We start from the raw sequence: 18,680 nt of genomic DNA on the forward strand, positions 1-18,680 counted from the left end.
GTTTGATCATGCTCTTATTGGTTTTTTTTTTTTTTTTCTACGTGGCGTATAGTTGCTTTACAATGTTGTGATAGTTTCTGCTGTACAGCGACCTGAATCATTGATACGCATACATATATCCCCTCTCTTTTGGATCTCCTTCCCATTTGTGTCACCACTGAGCACTGAGTAGAGTTCCCTGTGCTCTACAGTAGGTTCCCATCAGTTCTCTGTCGTATACGTAATATCAATAGCGTCTACATGTGGATCCCAATCTCCCAATTCCTCCCCTCCCCCCGCTTTCCCCCTTGGTATCCATACATTTGTTCTCTACGTCTGTGTCTCTGTTTCTGCTTTGTAGATAAGATGGTCTATACCAGTTTTTTTCAGATTCCACATATATGCGTCCATATACGATATCTGTTACTCTTCCTGTTCTTATGGCTTTTGTTTCATGTTACAACTCTAGGATATTTGTCCAGTCTGTTTTATCAGACGGCTGCTTGGCACCAGGCACTTTACGTACGGAGAGGAAGCAACGAAACACAGCCCTGCCCTCAGGACACCTGGCATTCCAGTTGTTCTGCCCACAGTAGACAGACCGGGAGGGTGTAAAGGGAAAAAGAGTAAAACCCCTCGGCCCTGTCCCTGGTTCCAGCTTCAGGTCTCATTACCCAGAATCATTAACACTCTTATGAATCCTGTACTTGGCTCTGCATACACAGCACTCACACAGAGCTGTTACATGTTAAGAAATAGACAGCATGCTCTTCTACCTACTTCGTAAGGATGAGTCATTTAATTTTAGACCGCTTTTCTTTTTTCCCCCTCAGCGGCCTAAACCTGGCACCAGTGGCAAGACTGCGAACCACCTGGGAAAAACTTCCCAATAAATACGAAAAGCTGTTTCAGGATCTCCAAGACCTGTTTGACCCTTCCAGAAACATGGCAAAATACCGCAATGTCCTCAACAGTCAAAACCTACAGCCTCCCATCATCCCCCTGTTCCCGGTGATCAAGAAGGACCTCACGTTCCTTCACGAGGGTAAGTGTAAGTTGGAGGATTTCTGTCTCCACTTGTGGAGGCGTCGGGTAAATGCCATGTGATTCCCTCTTCCTTTTTGCCAATTACAGGGAATGACTCCAAAGTCGACGGGCTGGTCAATTTTGAGAAGCTAAGAATGATTGCAAAAGAAATTCGTCACGTTGGCCGAATGGCCTCTGTGAACATGGACCCTGCCCTCATGTTCAGGACTCGGTGAGTGTGTCCCCCTCAGCAGTGCTCGCGGGGTTAGAGAAGGTTGAGCTTAGCGCTTCCTAGTAAACGAGAAGATTTTGAATAGGCCCGCCTGTAGCATGGTGACATGTACCAGGCTGTGTGGGGAATCTCCGTCGAGCTCTGATTTGGAATGACTATGATTCCACATCCAGTGCACTGTGGGCTGTCGTGAAAACAGTTGGTCCCTCTGACATTTTTCATTGAACGTGAGGCACAGCTATTTTTATTTTTCAGAACGCTGACTTGCAGAGCTAAAAGGTGTAATGGATAGTATGAACTAAAATATGTAAACAAGCCGAACAGTATTGTCTCACTGCCCACACAAGGGATTTAGCCGTCAGTGTAGCCGAGAACGATGAATGCAGTGAAGGAGAGAACAGAAGTCTTTAGAAGCAAATATTTACATATGTTTGTCTTTTGAGCCAGAAAACCGTTGCTGGTCAAGTTGTTTGTGTGAGGAGGTTTGTGGGCTTCTAGTACTGCTTGTCCAGAAGTCTAGTCCTTTCTTTCTGAGCTTGTGATCTCTCTGTCTCTCTCTACACCCATGCTTCAACCTCCACGGCTCTCACTTACAGGAAGAAGAAGTGGAGGAGTCTGGGGTAAGTGGCGGGGACACTGCACACCCACACTGTTCTCGTCCCGCTCGTGGCATTGTTTTCTTACCTGCTGTGTTTTCTGATGCTTTGCATTTTTGCATTTTTGTCCTAACCCTCTTGCTCTAGCAGAATTTCCAGTTGGCAAACTGACTTCAAGTTTCATCTACTGGGGCTTTTGCTTTCGAGGTCATGACCCAAGAGAGCTGTGAAATGATCGATGATTGTTCTGGGGAGCAGTAGGCCAGGCCTACTCCTGAGCTTTCAGAAAGACTTCATTTTAATATAATTTGTGTGTTTTGAAATGAGAAAAATCTAACCTGGGGTGAGGGGAGAAAGGACGTCAGAAGGAAAAATTGTGCAGTTTAAACGCTATTGCACAGATTTTTGAGAAGTAAATCTATGTCGTACGAAAGGTGCCCCTCGGTGTTAAAACTAAATTTTTTACAGCTCAACTAACTACTGTTTTCATCCTATAAACCAACTCTTTTCAAAAATAATTCTTAACAACTCATGTGCTAGTTTCCATACATGTGTTTTCACATTTGCATGACCATTTTATTAACAAATTGACCATATTACTTGACGAACTCACTACATTTAACCCAAGCAATAAGAAAACAATCGTGAACATTGTAATTTCTTTAAATTTATGTAAGACATCCTCTTTAGGAGAAAAAAGATTAATGTCACTCTTAATGATTGCAGCTGTGTGTTTATTCTTGCATGAGCTTTCACATATAATCATTATTACTTGCTGGCTTCTACGAGAGAGCTGCCTTGAATGCTCTATAGAGGCGAAACGTAGAATTTTCTAGTCGGAACAGAACAAGTGCCAAACATACATGTGTATGTAGAGTGTATGTAGGATTCTTCTCAAACTTGAAAAAAGTTTTTTTGATCTGTATGATTCTCTATTCCTTTGTAAAGTTTACTTACCAGAATGAGGCATGTGGCCTTCTGAACGTAGACTCTTTGTAGGTGTCTCGGCACGTTTCCAGGAGATACAGGGATCCCGTGCTGGGGCGAGCTGCAGCTCTACCTTTTCGTCTTCCAGGTCTCTCAGCCAGGGTAGTACAAACGCAACAGTGCTAGACGTTGCTCAGACAGGTGGTCACAAAAAGCGGGTGCGTCGCAGCTCCTTTCTCAATGCCAAAAAGCTGTACGAGGACGCCCAGATGGCCCGAAAGGTGAAGCAGTACCTGTCCAACTTGGAGCTGGAGATGGACGAGGAGAGCCTTCAGACGCTATCCCTGCAGTGCGAGCCGGCCACCAACACATGTGAGTGTCTCCTTAAGGTGGCTGCCGGGTCCGGCTGGAGTGCAGATTGGTTTCCTGTGCCGATAAAGCAGGGCTAGGCCCAGGGGGAGGTAGCATCCTGAGACACGCTCGCCTTTCCCTTGAAGGCGGCTCTGGGGACCACGCGGCGCCGTCCTGGGCTGAGCCCCGTCCGTGCCCAGCGGGGTTCGCATGGGGACCACGACACCGTAGGCTTCTTCGGGGTGACCGGCTTTGGTTTCATCCCGACGCAGCCAGAGTGCCGTCAGGGGACACAGGGGCAGGTGCAGTGCCCATTTGCATCCCTTGTTCTCTCACAAAGATACTTGCCAAGTGATGGGCAGCCTGGGAGCGGCACAGAGCTAGGTGCGCTGGCTGCCTCTGACCCCCTCAGCTCGGCCGGCACTTGGCAATGAGTTCAGCTACGTGTAAGGCAGGAATTCTCCACAGGGAACCACAGCTCAGCCTAATGTGTAGCTCCCCAGGCTCTGAAAGTCCGGCCAGGCCAGAAACGGGGGCTACGTTCTCTTTCTCGGCATCCGTATTTGTAAGACAGAGGCGTTTTCCGTTTAGGACACTTTGGGGTCTTTTATGGGCAAGTTTGAAGATACTTTCTATAGGACTTAAATGTTAGGTCATTTGAGAAAGATTCAGGTTATCAGACGTACCCAGGACACTCTTAAAGCACTGTGTGTCATGGTGAAGAGTTTGTCCTCAAGAGGGAGATGGGTCTGAGTTCAGGTCCTGTTTGTTCCTTGTACTAACAGTGTCACCTTAGGCCGGTTACTTGAGCTCCATTATGTGTAAGATGGGGGAAGGAAGTCATTGAGTTGTCTTCAGTGTGAATACACTTAAAATACAGCATTTAATTGCCCTGTTAAATTGGCTTGCTTTCCATCTGCCGCGGAATTATACACTCAGTACAGTGTTCAAGGAGTATTGGCTGCTATTAGCAACATAGATAATTCTACCCCATTGGAGAGAGAATTTGATAGTGACAAGACTGCAGCTAGTATCATCTACTAAATTAAAACTAAGCTCATATATGTCAAGACATTTTGGGTGTCATTTTAGAAAAATAATTCCTAGTGGTCTTCCTGTTGTAGCTTGTATAATAGGTTTGTGTTTTTCGTAGACATACGTACAGCGTACTGAGCTATCCACATTTTTCGTTTCTTTTTAAATGTGGTACTTGAAACAGTGTCATCTCTTGAGACGGCTTGTTTCATAAAGTGAATCTTGGTTCCGTCGCGCCTTCTTTCTGTGACGGAGGCTCTCCCCCCGCCTGCCCCTGTTTCTCTCCTTTATCTATGGGCCACAGGGGAAAAAAAGATACATATTTCAGTGTTCTAACTGTAGGAAATGCTCGTGCAGTTGTAAAAGTATCCCGTGTGTGGCCACTAACTTCTTAAACTTCTCGTTCTGTTTTCACACCGAACAATTACCAGTGCCTAAGAATCCCGGTGACAGAAAGCCTGTCAAGGCCGACACCTCCCCGGTGGCCCCGAGGGCAGGGCTGCAGCCGAAGCCGCCGCCGCAGGCTCCGCAGCCGTCACAGAGGCCCAGCCCGGGGCTGCAGCTTCCCGCCGTGCCCCTCTATCCTTCGCGGAAGAAAGTGCCCCTACGGGATCTCCCGCCTTTCGGTAGGTGACTAAGTTCGCGCACACCTTTTTTTTTTTCCCCTCTTAATTTACTTTCTGTTGAAATAGAGTTGAATTACACTGTTGTGTGAATCACTACAGTCAGTTAATCTTTGACAAAGGAGGCGGGAACATGCGGTGGGGAAGCGACGGTCTCTTTGGTGAGTGGTGCTGGGAAAGCTGGACGGCCGCCGCATGCAAATCAGTGACGTCAGGACACATGCCCTCGCGGCTGGCGCAAAAGCATGAACTCACAATGGCTCACAGACTTCAACGGAAGACAGGACACCATGCAACTCCTGGAAGAGAACACAGGCAAAACATTCTCTGACATAAATCGTAGCAGTGTTTTCTTAGGTCAGTTTCCCAAGGCAATGGACATAAAAGCAAAAAATAAACAGATGGGACCTAATGAAGCTTACAAGCTTCTGCTCAGCAAGGGAAACCGTAAACAAAACGAAAAGACAGCCCGTGGGCACTTCCCTAATGGCGCAGCGGTTAAGACTTCGCGCTCCCAGTGCAGGGCACCCGGGTTCTATCCCTGGTCCGGGAAACTACATCCCACATTGCATGCTGCAACTGAGAGTTCTCATGCCACAACTAAGGAGCCCCCGAGCCGCAACCAGGGAGCCCACCTGCCACAACTAATACCAACACAACCAAATAAATAAATATTAAAAAAAAAAACCTTTGGTCTGGGAGAACATATTTGCAAACAATGTGACCAACAAGGACTTAATTTCCAAAATATACAGACGGCCCCCTTTTGGTGCTGTTCATTCACTGCCTGCTTCTCAGACTAGGAAGCGATACTTGTCACGGGTAACTTCGTCTGGTATACTTGAGTGTCCCTCTGGTTGTTCCCTCTTCATAAGACATTAATGTTCACAGAGTTAAACTTTACTTTTACCCGTGAGAAGGACTGTTTTCATAGAGTATCTCATTTAATCATGCTCGTTTGTCATAGCAGTGGAGGCAAGGCATGCCATGGGGAAATTATGCTATTACTCATTTAATTTTTAACAAGTACAGAGGCTGTTTTGTCCGTATACCTTGTTTAAACTAGCTTTGCCTTATGATCAGTGAGTTGCTGGAATTTAGGCGGAATATTTTTAAGTGAAATGATTCGTCTGGAGGCGAACTCTCATTTGTTGAATCACTGATTCTGTAACTTGGGAGGAAGATACAGTCAGTTCGTGAATGTTAAAGGAGCCAAAGCAGGGACTTCCCTGGTGGTCCAGTGGTAAAGAATCCGCCTTCCAATGCAGGGGATGGGGGTTCAATCCCTGGTCGGGGAATTAAGATGCCACATGCCGCAGAGCAGCTAAGCCCATGAGCCACAACTACTGAGCCCACGTGCCACAACTACTGAAGCCTGCGCGCGTAGAGCCCGTGCTCCGCAACAAGAGAAGCCACCGCAATGAGAAGCCTGCGCACCGCAGTGAAGAGTAGCCCCCGCTCGCCGCAACTAGAGAAAGCCCGCGTGCAGCAATGAAGACCCAACGCAGCCAAAAATAAAAAAAATTTACATTGTTCCCCCTGTCACAAATGAACTGAATTAGTGTTCCTTTGTCCACTGTTTTTTTTTTTAATTATTATTTTTTTTTGGCCGCACTGCGCGGCATGCGGGATCTTAGCTCCCCGACCAGGGATTGAACCCGTGCCCCCTGCAGTGGAAGCGTGGAGTCTTAACCACTGGACCACCAGGGAAGTCTCTCCACTGTGTTGTTAATATTCTTATATTCCCAAGTCCCCCGCAAGCCGACCTCTACTGCCTCTTTTCTGTCGAGCTTCTGATATGGACACAGCCTGTTAACCCCCATGTAGGTGTACCTGATGGAAAGCCATCCCCAGCCCCCTTCCCCAGAGAGACCCTCTCTCCAATATTTTTTAGGCCTATTTGAATTTATGACCTTTAGAAATGCGGATGGGATAGTCATGCGTCTTCTTAGGAGAGTTTCACATTTAAAGTCACAGAATATAACATAGTGACTTAGAGATGCTGGGCCCACCCCCATTCATGAAACAAATTTCGTCTGAATACTTCCTGTATTTTTCACTGCGGTGTCTTCGTCATCCCTAGAGCTGCTTTTGAAGTGGAACAGATTTTTCTGAGGCATAGCATCTTCACATCCATCTTCACTGTTTGAAGGCAGCACTTTTTGAATCTGTGAATGATGCTGGCTCGGAAATCTTTTCCAAATCAAGGCTATTCATTCGTGTAGCTTTAGTGTAGCTGGTATTTTCATGTACCCTGTATATATCAGTATCTGCACACGTAATTAAAAGATTGCTTGAAAAGCCATTTTTAAAAGATTGTATTACAGTAGTATCGCACACTTACAGGTGTTGAGGTGAAATGAAGAATTAGGTCTCCGTTCAATTTCATTGCCTCCTTTTTAATGGATTCTGTGAAGTCTGAGAACATAAAACCTAACATTCACTGAGGTAGTGTCAACCTGTAATGCCTTCCCTCCGGTCTCTTTGTTGTTCAGAATGAGGTAACTGAGTGCGCCTCATAATGAGGCTTAGAAAACATCTCTTAATGTGACTCCCTCATTCCTGAAAGTAAAATTTTAGGGGAAAAATCACCTGGTATTGGCACATGGAATCCTTTTTCTTCCGCCCTACGTCATCCGACTAGATCGTGCACTTGGCGCTGCGCTGGATGGCTTCCCCCTCCGCGCCCCTTTACCGCACTCCTGGGAGCCCTCCCCGGTGGCTTGCAGGACGCTTCTGGGACCCGGCACTCTCTGGGTCCCCTCCTGCCTTCTCTGTCATCCGCTTACTGATCAAATACTGGCCTGATTTCTTAGCGCTCCATCAGTCTGTTTTCTCGCTACTTCCTTCGGGCTCTTGGCTTTCCTTCCATCACTCCCACATCCCATGAGCTAACTTTTCCAACACCACCAAAATACCTGTTCCCAACCCAAACTTGAGTTCTGATAAATCTTCTGAGCTGCGCCGCTCTCACCCTAACCCAGAGTATTTCCAGATCATCTCTTTGTTTCTTCATCGCTGCCTGATGTATTGTTGAAGAGGGTGGTGGTCGCGGTTTGGAACCCAGAGTGGAATGGCAGCAGCAGCCTTTCTGGTCCTCGGCAGGTGTCAGCAGACACACGGCGGGCACCTGGTGCCCCCTGCGATCTCACTGTTTACACGGGCAGAGTACAGAGACCATCGAGCCTGGAAACAACCTGCCACGACGTGTGACATTCAATCTTAACACAAAAAAAGTGGTTTTGTTCTTCACGGTAGTCTTTTCAGTCTTGGAAATGCATGTTGAAATCATTTTCTTTCTCTTACAGGTATAAACTCTCCACAAGCTTTAAAGAAGATTCTTGCTTTGTCTGAAGAAGGGAGCCTTGAGCGCCACAAGAGGCCGGCAGAAGACACGGTATCGGATGCGTCCTCCCGGTTCTCCTCCCCGCCGACCTCCCCGCAGAGCTCGCCAAGGAAAGGTGACTGGGTGACCCCTCTTCTCCTTCATGGGGACCTGTGCTTTCAGCTGTGATCAATTCTAGTTAGAGATTACATCACTTCTGACATTAGAGTCGTTTGAAATGACCTTGGGAATTTGCTGGCGGTCCAGTGGTTAGGACCCCATGCTTTCACCGCCAAGGGTGTGGGTTCGATCCCTGGTCGGGGAACTGAGATCCTGCAAGCCGCACAAGTGCCCCCCCCCCCCGCCAAAAAAAAAAGACACGATATGTAACACCCAATGGATTTTTTTTTTCTCCTCAGTTTATAAATTTGGAAGAATTTTGGTACTTTTTAATATTACAGTTATAAATAAATAGTGTCAAGCTTATATAACTATATAAGCCCCTTCAAAAATTCATTTTTTTACTGATTGTAAGTGTGGAAATAATTCTTTTTATACTAACAGTTGTTCTAACTAAATATAATTACATAGCATTCATCACAGAGTAGAGGCCTATAAAAACATAAGAAAAACTACTATCTTCCTGATTTATCTTTCATTGTGTTAACATGAGTCTGGATTATCTTTTTTGTTGCTATCTTGTTTTATTTTTAAGGAGATTAAATTTTAGGCACTCAAACTCTCCTTCTGATATTAATGCTTTCTTATCTTAAAATACTAGATCACTTTCTGCTGCATAACCTCGGGGTTACTTTCTCCCCACCCTATAATTGAATGGGCGTAAGTAAGCCGGTAATAAACGGCCAGGACAGTTTTCACTAGACGAGGCCAAAGAGATTAATCTGTTGTTAGATTTCACCGGCACAACAAGTACCTTTCCTGCTTTACTTTTCAGCTGTCTCAGACATGTGTGCGTTCTATGGGGGTATCAGTCTCTAGTCCTTGTTCAGTGGGTGCGTCTGAATTCTTCTCTCGTCCGTCGTTGGGTGGCAGTGGCAGTCAGCTGAGATCGTTTGGCTGCGGGCAGTTGGACTAAACCAGCTCCCCATCTTCTCGTGGAAGCGAGAACAGTAGCAAGAATAACAGTGCACCACGGACCTACGGGATAGGTGGGCCAGCAGGAAAAACGGGAAGGGGTCATCTCATTAGCTGAGGAAACTGGGACGATTCCTCCCCATGCCACATGCTCCACCTGAGGGATTATTTCTCTAGAGATTTTGTTTTTTGCAGGGTGGGGCGTAGACTGTTCAGGGAGGGTTTGAAATCTTGTCTGTCAGAACCTGCAGCGTGGTTTATAAGAAGACATTTCATAGGTGAACACGTGAAATCTTATCAAGACCTGTGCAACCTTTTAAAAAAATAAATCAGGAATTCATAATTTACTGAAAGGATGGGGAAGTACTCTTCAGAGAGTAAATCAGCAACATTTAGGTGCTCTAGATGGCATTGTTTTATTAGGTTTTCATTGGGTACATATAATCATATAAAATCAGTAAAAAATAAATGAATACTGAGAAAGGAGTATTTGGATTTTTTTGTTAAAGATGTCAAGACAAGCCTCTCTTCCCTTGTGACTTTCAGTTTTAGCAACAAAGAGTTAAGGGTCCTTCAGGCCAAAAAATGGACATCTGTTTAGACATAGTGACGGTCCAGGGAGAAAAATGGAGATTTTGTACATTATGTCCTTCAAAACAATTGGCTTTCATGTGATTTATCCAATATATTATTAATGCTGAAAAATCAAATGGCAAAAATCCAAAGATATCTTCTTCAAGTCTTATTTCTTATTCATACATGTCCATTTAAAATTATAATGCAGGGGGCTTCCCTGGTGGCGCAGTGATTAAGAGTCCGCCTGCCAATGCAGGGGACACAGGTTCGTGCCCCGGTCCGGGAGGATCCCACGTGCCGCGGAGCGGCTGGGCCCGTGAGCCGTGGCCACTGAGCCTGCGCGTCCGGAGCCTGTGCTCCGCAACGGGAGAGGCCACAGCAGTGAGAGGCCCACGTACCGCCAAAAAAAATTATAATACAGGGACTTCCCTGGTGGTCCAGTGGTTAAGACTCAGTGCTCCCAATGTAGGGGGCACGGGTTCGATCCCTGGTCTGGGAACTAAGATCCCATATGCCTCACAGCGTGGCCAAAATAAATAAATTAAATAATTCAAAAAAACAAAAACCCAACATTAAAAAATAAAAATATAATACAGATCTTTCCAGTGGAGTTATTCTATGCTGTAAAGTTCTAAAAGTGAAAACTCCATTGAAAACAAAATTACTACTGACTTTGCAGGTTGAGAAGAAAACCACACTTTTAAATATCATCCTAGTCATTCTTCATAGTTCCGTTTACATAGACTAATGTAGTATAATTTACAGTTCAGAGAGCAGCGTCGAGTCGTGCCGTGATCCCGTCTGCAACCATTCCTGGGTCATACGACAGTGCATTCTTTTTTCCTCTCTAAACTTTCATCAAACACACTAAACTGCAATTGAGTAAAACTTGACTGTAGCTCATCCCCAAGCAGAGTGTTTTCTCCCCAGTTCCGTGGTGGCACCCGTGGCCTGCATTCTGGTGTTGCTACTGAGGAGGCGTCAGCTGGACGCCGTGAACCCCCGGTGTCTAAGGACTGATGTGTTTCCCACGCAGGCTACACTTTGGCTCCGAGTGGCACCGTGGATAACTTCTCAGATTCCGGCCACAGCGAAATCTCCTCACGGTCCAGTATCGTCAGCAACTCCTCCTTCGACTCGTTGCCCGTCTCGCTGCCCGACGAACGGCGCCAGAGGCCATCGGTCGGCACTGTGGAGACCAGCCTGGCTGCAGGCCGGCCGGAGAGGCGGCCGGCGGGGGAGCCCGACCAGTGCAGCCTGGGGTAGGGGCTCGTCCGTGTGCTCGCTCCTCTCTTGCACGTGTGCGGGGCTGTTCACGGGACGCCCAGGGGTGCTCTCCCAGCCCAGTTCTGACACTCACCATTTCCCGATCACTAAGCGTCACGCAGACTGCTTTCCCAGTGAGGTCCGTCCTGCGCTGGGACACGTTTGCTCTGCGCTGAGGGCAGGGGGCGACTCAGTCCAATGAGCTGCTTTCCTGAAATAGTCAGATTGTAGTGAACACTGTAAGGAAAGTGCTCCTTTACTGTAAGCAGGTCATTGCTCCTTTCCCCCGTGTTGATATTGTGGTGACGTCACAGGGGAGGAAACTGGACAGGGCCGAGTGGCCACTGTCGCTCAGTCTGGTGGGGCCTAATCCTCTTTCTGGAAGGAAAGGAGGCCGCCTTTCGAGGAAAAAGTGGTTGCGTTTTAGCACAGTTATTAGTTAACAATCTTGGCCTTTCCCCTCCCCTCCCCTCCCCTCCCCTCCCTCCCCCTCCCCTCCCATTCCCTCCCCTCTCCTCTCCTCCCCTCCTCTACTCTCTTGTCCCCTCCCTCTCCCCTCCCCTCTTTTCTGGCCCCCCTCCGCCCTCCCCTCCCCTCCTCTTCTCTTTATTATTTTTTTTTCTTTGTTTCCCTTTGGCCGCCTAGGTCCTGTGCACCGCTGTCTGAGAGCCGGGGCCTGTACGCTGCAGCTACAGTGATCTCTTCTCCCAGCACAGAGGAGCTTTCCCAAGACCAGGGGGACCGAGCCTCACTTGACGCTGCCGACAGCGGCCGAGGAAGCTGGACGTCGTGCTCCAGCGGCTCCCACGACAACATCCAGACCATCCAGCAGCAGAGGAGCTGGGAGACGCTCCCCTTCGGGCACACTCACTTCGATTACTCAGGGGACGCCGCAGGGTTATGGGCCTCGAGCAGCCACGTGGACCAAATCATGTTTTCCGACCACAGCACAAAGTACAACCGGCAGAGTCAGAGCCGAGAGAGTCTCGATCAAGCCCAGTCCCGGGCAAGCTGGGCCTCCTCCACGGGGTACTGGGGAGAAGACTCGGAGGGGGACACGGGCACCATCAAGCGCAGGGGGGGGAAGGACGTTTCCCTCGAAGCTGAGAGCAGCAGCATGATGTCTGCGAGCGCCGAAGAAGCCAAGCCCGTCGCCATGGCTGCCCACGTGGCCGTGCCGCCCAGCGCCACCAAGGGGCTTATCGGTAAGCTGACCGCGGGCTCTGTCCTGTCTGGGTCGTGGCTGCACCCTGACTTACTTCAAAAGTAAAAGCATGTGTTTGCGGTTCTCCTCCTCATTCTGCCCCACCCATTGCCGTGTAGGCCTTCCAAGTTAGCAGTGCACTCAGGATTTTGAAATGAATGGTGGTTAAGACGCCAGGTTCTGTGGTCAGGTGCTTATAAATACCCTGCAACAGTCAACCTTCCATGCACCGTAGCTGTCGGGATCAGTAGGTTGTCCTTATGGGTGTTACCTGCTCTGACGTTGATCTTCTCAGCTGAAAATTATCAGGAAGGATGGCCATTCTCTCTAGAGGAAGAATATTTTTTTGTTTAATTGGAACTGTTCTAAATGTTTTACTATTGTATTTTGTTCCCTTGAATTGTATATTTAGAACTTTACCCTTTGCATATTTAAAAATCTTCTGTCGATGTTTGTTATGCAGGTAAATTTTTCTGTGCTAGACAGATTCCCTCTGCACAGGATAGAACAAGGAGGAGGGTGCTGAGAGATAAGGTAGTGTGTAAGAGCCTGAGAGTCAGGCAGGCTGCGGGTCTGAATCCCTGCTTTGCCACTTTCCTAGCTTTGTGACACTGGGCAAGGCACTAAACAGTGTCTGTTTCCTCATCTGTAAAATGAATTTAATAATTTCTACCAGTGCAGTTGCTGTGAGGTTTAAACGCAATCTCTGCAAAACACTAGTGCCTAGTTAGCAGTTCATAAGTAGACGAAAGACACTATCACTTTGCTGCTGCTGTTTCTGTTGTGAAGTCTCTTATGCTCCTTCAATGCTATCGGGATATATTCTCTATGGCACGTTCAATGTCTGTATAAAGTGTAGGGATACATCATAGGATACAGAGTGAGAAATTCTGGAATATAATCTTCACAGACATCACTTTCATTAGTAGGGAAATTGTAGTTATTTTATCACGCAGTCATGGGTGGATGTCGAGTTTAATATCTTTTCAGGATGAATAAGGAGAAGACAGTTAACACCTATTCTTAGGTTGCAATTTTTAAAGCACTTTTTTTTTTAATTGAAGTATAGTTGATTTACAATATTGTGTTAGTTTCAGGTGTACAACAAAGTGATTCAATTATATATTTTTTCATATTATTTTCCATTATAGGTTATTACAAGATATTGAATATAGTTCCCTGTGCTATACAGTAAATCCTTGTTTACCTATTTTTATGTAAAGTGGTGTGTATGTTAATCCCAAACTCCTAATTTATCCCTCCCCTCTTTTCTTCCCTTTGTAACCATAAATCTATGAGTCTGTTTCTGTTTTGTGTATAAATTCATTTGTATTATATTTTAGATTCCACGTATAAGTGATATCATAAGACATTTGTCTTTGTCTGGCTTCCTTCACTTAGTATGATCATCTCTAGGTCCATCCATGTTGCTGCAAATGGCATTATTTCATTCTTTTTTATGGCTGAGTAATATTCCATTGTATATACGTACCACATCTTCTGTATCCGTTCATCTGTCGGTGGGCACACGCGTTGCTTCCACATCTTGGCAGTTGCAAATAGAAAAGCACTTTCTTTTAACAAACTAATACACAGAATTTTTATTGCAAAGGCAAGAAGAATGATTTAAGTTCCTAACAGTTGAGTTTAGAAAGTTGAAGATAATAAAACTTTGCTTTTACTTGCCTTTACAGATTCATGTTTTGTCATGAAATTAATATAAAAGGACTTCAAGAAAAATACATACCTCACATGCACATGGTTTTAAGTTTTGAAATTTGCATCATTTTTTGTACTACTCTTCCAAATTTATTGTGATTCCCTATTTTCCGAAGTGAGGCCCAAGACTTGAAAGTAACCTGGGATTGATTCTCTGCCTGGTGAGGGTAGATGGCCCAGCAAAGAAGAACAGCTCGCCTGGCCCCCGGGGCAGGGAGAGCGGAGGGAACCGCTGACAGGCACCACTCCCGTGTTGCAGGCGTGGGACTGGGTGCCTTTCTGTTCCCTTTGCTCCATGTTTCCAGTAAACCCCAGGGTTGGGCGTTAGCCTGGTTACTGCGTGACAGGTAGAGTCGCTCTGCGGTGACCCGGTGAGAGTTACAGGTACTTAGATTGCTTAGTTTTGCCTGTGCCGCCGGAGATGACCTGGTGCGTGGCGGGTTTGGTGCGCACAGCCCCACACGCCTTTCACCGTGGGCGCTGTTCGTCTTGGTCCTCCTCCTTCCCGATGAGCGCACGTGGCCTGGGATGCGCTCCCCCCGGCCCTCCCATGCTGACCGCGGCGCCTTGTCTCTCCCTCCCGCAGCGAGGAAGGAGGGCCGCTACCGGGAGCCGCCGCCCACCCCGCCGGGATACGTGGGCATCCCCATCACCGACTTCCCCGACGCCCACCCGCACCCCGCCCGGAAGCCGCCGGACTACACCGTGGCGCTGCAGCGGTCCAGGATGCTGGCCCGGCCGGCCGAGACCCCCGCCCCGGGCGGCGCCAGGCCCGCCCCGCGGCCGCAGTGGCACCGGCCCGGCGACGACCCGCGCCCCGGCCCCTGCGCGCCCCCGGGCCTTGCCACCGAGGAGGACGGTACATGCGCTTCCCCCAGAGGCCCTGCTTCCCGCCCGGGGTTCCACGCCCGCCCCAGGCCTTGGTGCCAGCCGTTGGGTTGCGTTTTGCTCTTCCCGAAGTGGCTGGAGAAATAACTAAAGATTGCGGAGGGGTCCCCTGTAATACCGTGTGGGCATGGGTGCATTTCCCTCCTAATCCTCGGTTTTCTGAGGAAATGCTATGAGTCCCAGATGAAAGTATGGTGGAAAAACCCACTTCTCTAGAGCTCTTTTGCCTTCTCTGTACGAGTCCAGCTGGCCGTGCTGGGGTGAGGTTGAAGGGGGAGACCATGCCCCCCTCCTTCCTCCTGCTTTTAAGGTTTGAGTTTAACATGTTTTATTCTGGAAATAATCATTATAGGAAGAAGCAAAACACAATTCATGAAAACTACTTGTAATCCTGCCACTTGCAGATAACTTCCATTAGCATTTTGTTAAATATCCTTCTAGACTTTTTTATATGTATACACGTGTACATTACTTAAGAAGTCATGTGTTGTTTTATAACTTTTTTCAATGAATTTATCATTCATGAGTTTCCAGTCAGTAAATATACAATGTATTTTTATAGTGGGTATGTATATTTAAAGATGTGCATCCCATATACTTTATTTTAAACTTTTTTTTTATAAATTTATTTTTTTATTTATTTATTTTTGGCTGTGTTGGGTCTTCGTTGCGGCACACAGGCTTTCTCCAGTTGCTGCAAGCGGGGGCTACTCTTCATTGTGGTGCGCGGGCTTCTCATTGCGGTGGTTTCTCTTGTTGCAGAGCACGGGCTCTAGGCGTGTGGGCTTCAGTAGTTGTGGCTCGCGGGCTCAGCAGTTGGGGTGCACAGGCTCTAGAGCGCAGGCTCAGTAGTTGTGGCGCACGAGCTCAGTAGTTGTGGCTCATGGGCTCTAGAGCGCAGGCTCAGTAGTTGTGGTGCACGGGCTCAGTAGTTGTGGCTCCTGGGCTCTAGAGCACAGGCTCAGTAGTTGTGGTGCACGGGCTCAGTAGTTGTGGCTCGTGGGCTCTAGAGCTCAGGCTCAGTAGTTGTGGCTCCTGGGCTCTAGAGCGCAGGCTCAGTAGTTGTGGTGCACGGGCTCAGTAGTTGTGGCTCGTGGGCTCTAGAGCTCAGGCTCAGTAGTTGTGGCACATGGGCTTAGTTGCTCCGCGGCACGTGGAATCTTCCCGGACCAGGGCTCGAACCTGTGTCCCCTGCATTGGTAGGTGGATTCTTAACCATTGCGCCACCAGGGAAGCCCCTTAAACTTTTTTATTATGATTAATCATTAGGTAGAAAAACAGTTGAGGATCTTAGGTGACCTATACTAAGAGAACATAGCTGTGGTATTTTTATTTAGCACGTCGGTGAACACGTTCTCTCTAAGCACAAGAAAACGACTTGCTCGCTTATTGATTTTTCTTTTGTTTCTTCCTTTCTTTCGTGGTTGCGTCGGCAGAAGATGAACAAGTGTCTGCGGTTTGAGGCACGGGCTCCTCTGCACCCGTGTTGGCCACCCACAGGAGAGCACAAGAAGACGTCCCCTAGCGTCAGAGCCTTGGAGCTCACACTCTGAGAATGGTGGACCCGTTTGCCTCCTTCCCTGCCTTAAAAGCAGCATGGGGCTCCTTCCCTCCTTCTTCCTGTCCCCTTTGCATGTGAAATACTGTGAAGAAACCGCCCTGGCACTTTTCCGCCTTGTTGCTTGAATGCACAGCGCAGCGTCTCCAAGCTCCTGTGGCCGCCTGCCACGTCACACAGCATCATTCCAGACTCCAAGGTCATCACCACCCATGAGTCACTCTGGCTGCACTTCTCCACGCCTGGAAGGAGTTTTTAAAAAAATCTTCCTTTTAGATTTCAATCCAGTCCTAGCACTTGGTTTCATTGGAATCGGGAGAAAAGCCAGCCATGGAACTGCTTGGGGTCTTTAACCCACCAAGGAAGACAAAGGAAAACAATGAAATCCTTTGAGTACAAATGCTTGTCCGCTTGTTTACAGTGCCCTCCTCCGTTTTTTTGGGTTTTTTTTTTTTTCTTTTCTTTTAAATGAGTTTAATGATTGTGTTCAGAGAGTAAATATTATATCCATTTAATGATTTTACAGTATTATTTTGAACCTTTAAGTAGGGTTGCCAGCCGGGGTTTCTCAAAAACCAAATATGCCGGACAGGGTGTGGTCACACCGGGGAGAGAGAAGGCCGGCCCACAGCCCCGCTTCCTGTGTCCCGCCGCGCCTGGGAAGCGCCCTATCCTGGAAGCGTGAGATGTTAGCCAATTACCTAGACCCCAAGGCCCCCGGCCCCTCCTTCCCCAGGGCCTGGGGCTCTTCTTTACAACTGTTTGCACATGGCCGGGGAGGGAACTGGGACTCTTGCGTCCTGTGTCTGAGCCTGTGGAGCACAGGGCAGTGTCACCCGAGGGCGTGTCCTGCTCCATCGAGACAGACGGCAAACCCCATGTTTTTTTAAATTATGTTTCTTTGATTTCTGTTTATTTAGCTTTAGGGATTCTCTTGCTTGTTTTCAAAGAGCCACGTTTATAACTGGATAGCATTGCAGTGAAAGCAGCTCGGGGTGTTGGCGCTAAGGCCAGCTATTCATACTGCTCTTCCAAGACAGCCTCCCCGTATCGATCAGTCGCCATGAGGGAATAAACAAGCCTCTGACGTGAAGATGATCAAAAGATCCAGAACCCAGTGCGGTCCGCCAGCCTTTGTTTGCAAGGCGGGTTGGTCGCCGAAGACTGACCCGTAAGTGGCTTTACGGACGCCGAGACGGAGAAGGCCTGAGTGTAGCAACCACGTGTTCACAGCTGCTATTAACCCCAGAAGGACTGAGATGACCCCTCCAGTCTATTTTTGTGTTGTTTTTGCACAGACTCCGGAAAAGTGAAGGCTGCCAATCCGAGTAGTACTCAGATGTGAGGAACTGCTGGTCTTGGATTTTTTTTCCATTAAATTCAGCTGATCATATTGATCAGTAGATAAACGTAAATAGCTTCCAATTTTAAAAGTCAAATTGCAGTGTTTTTTCACTGTATCAAAGCAATGTCAGTGCTTTATTTAATAATTCTCTCCTGTATCATGGCATTTGTCTACCTGCTTATATATGACATTATCAATGATGCATTTGTAATTTTACATGTAAGATGCGTTATTTGCCAGTTTTCTCCTCTAGGCCGTGGACCTCACGTGCATCTAGAAAGACAGAACTCTTGCTCTACACAAGTCGCACAAATGTTATCTAAGCATTAAGTCACCGTAGAACATAGGACTGTAACCTCAGTTCGCTCTGTGATGTCAAGTGCAGAATGTACAATTAACTGGTGATTTCCTCATACTTTTGATACTACTTGTACCTGTATGTCTTTTAGAAAGACATTGGTGGAGTCTGTATCCCTTTTGTATTTTTAATACAATAATTGTACATATTGGTTATATTTTTGTTGAAAATGGTAGAAATGTACTATGTTTATGCTTCTACGTCCAGTTTGTACAAGCTGGAAAATAAATAAATATAACATAATGCCTTGCCTATATTCTTAACGACTCGTGCGTGCTTTTTCGTACTGAAGCGTAAGAAAGCCCTTGGATCTCACTGCAGGCGCGAGTCCACAGGGCACTGAGGGTAGACCGACGATGTCGCCTAAAACTGCCCAAATAGCCTGTTCTTTTAGGTAGCTTTCCGTTGATTCAGAGAAAAGAAATTGATATCATTCATGTTAACAGAAATTAATATCACTCATGTGTCCAGAATTCATAGTGTTTGAGATTCAGTGAGAAGTTACGATATCACTATGTATCTGTCGAATACATAGCATGTGTCTCTGCCCCATTCTTTTCCAATAAACATCTCTATG

General features: G+C 47.2%; 1 protein-coding gene across 11 annotated transcripts in view; it reads left to right on the forward strand.

The window, feature by feature from the left end:
• Positions 1 to 18,318, forward strand: part of RAPGEF2 (Rap guanine nucleotide exchange factor 2) — a 241,680-nt gene extending 223,362 nt beyond the window's left edge. For 9 of the 11 annotated variants that reach the window (XM_082652809.1, XM_082652812.1, XM_082652818.1 and 6 more), the window contains 10 exons: positions 813 to 1,024; positions 1,114 to 1,237; positions 1,834 to 1,857; positions 2,909 to 3,132; positions 4,578 to 4,772; positions 8,078 to 8,230; positions 10,802 to 11,027; positions 11,677 to 12,236; positions 14,541 to 14,813; positions 16,279 to 18,318. In XM_082652809.1, coding sequence (XP_082508935.1) covers positions 813 to 1,024; positions 1,114 to 1,237; positions 1,834 to 1,857; positions 2,909 to 3,132; positions 4,578 to 4,772; positions 8,078 to 8,230; positions 10,802 to 11,027; positions 11,677 to 12,236; positions 14,541 to 14,813; positions 16,279 to 16,304 — 2,017 coding nt within the window. In that variant the 3' untranslated portion in view covers positions 16,305 to 18,318. The remainder of the gene's footprint in view (positions 1 to 812; positions 1,025 to 1,113; positions 1,238 to 1,833; positions 1,858 to 2,908; positions 3,133 to 4,577; positions 4,773 to 8,077; positions 8,231 to 10,801; positions 11,028 to 11,676; positions 12,237 to 14,540; positions 14,814 to 16,278) is intronic. The other 2 variants (XM_082652813.1, XM_082652814.1) reach the window with 2 other exon arrangements.
• The last annotated feature ends 362 nt before the right edge of the window (positions 18,319 to 18,680 follow it).

The sequence above is a fragment of the Grampus griseus genome (genome assembly GCF_964374135.1).
Source record: "Grampus griseus genome assembly, chromosome: 4".
Taxonomy (NCBI): domain Eukaryota; kingdom Metazoa; phylum Chordata; class Mammalia; order Artiodactyla; family Delphinidae; genus Grampus; species Grampus griseus.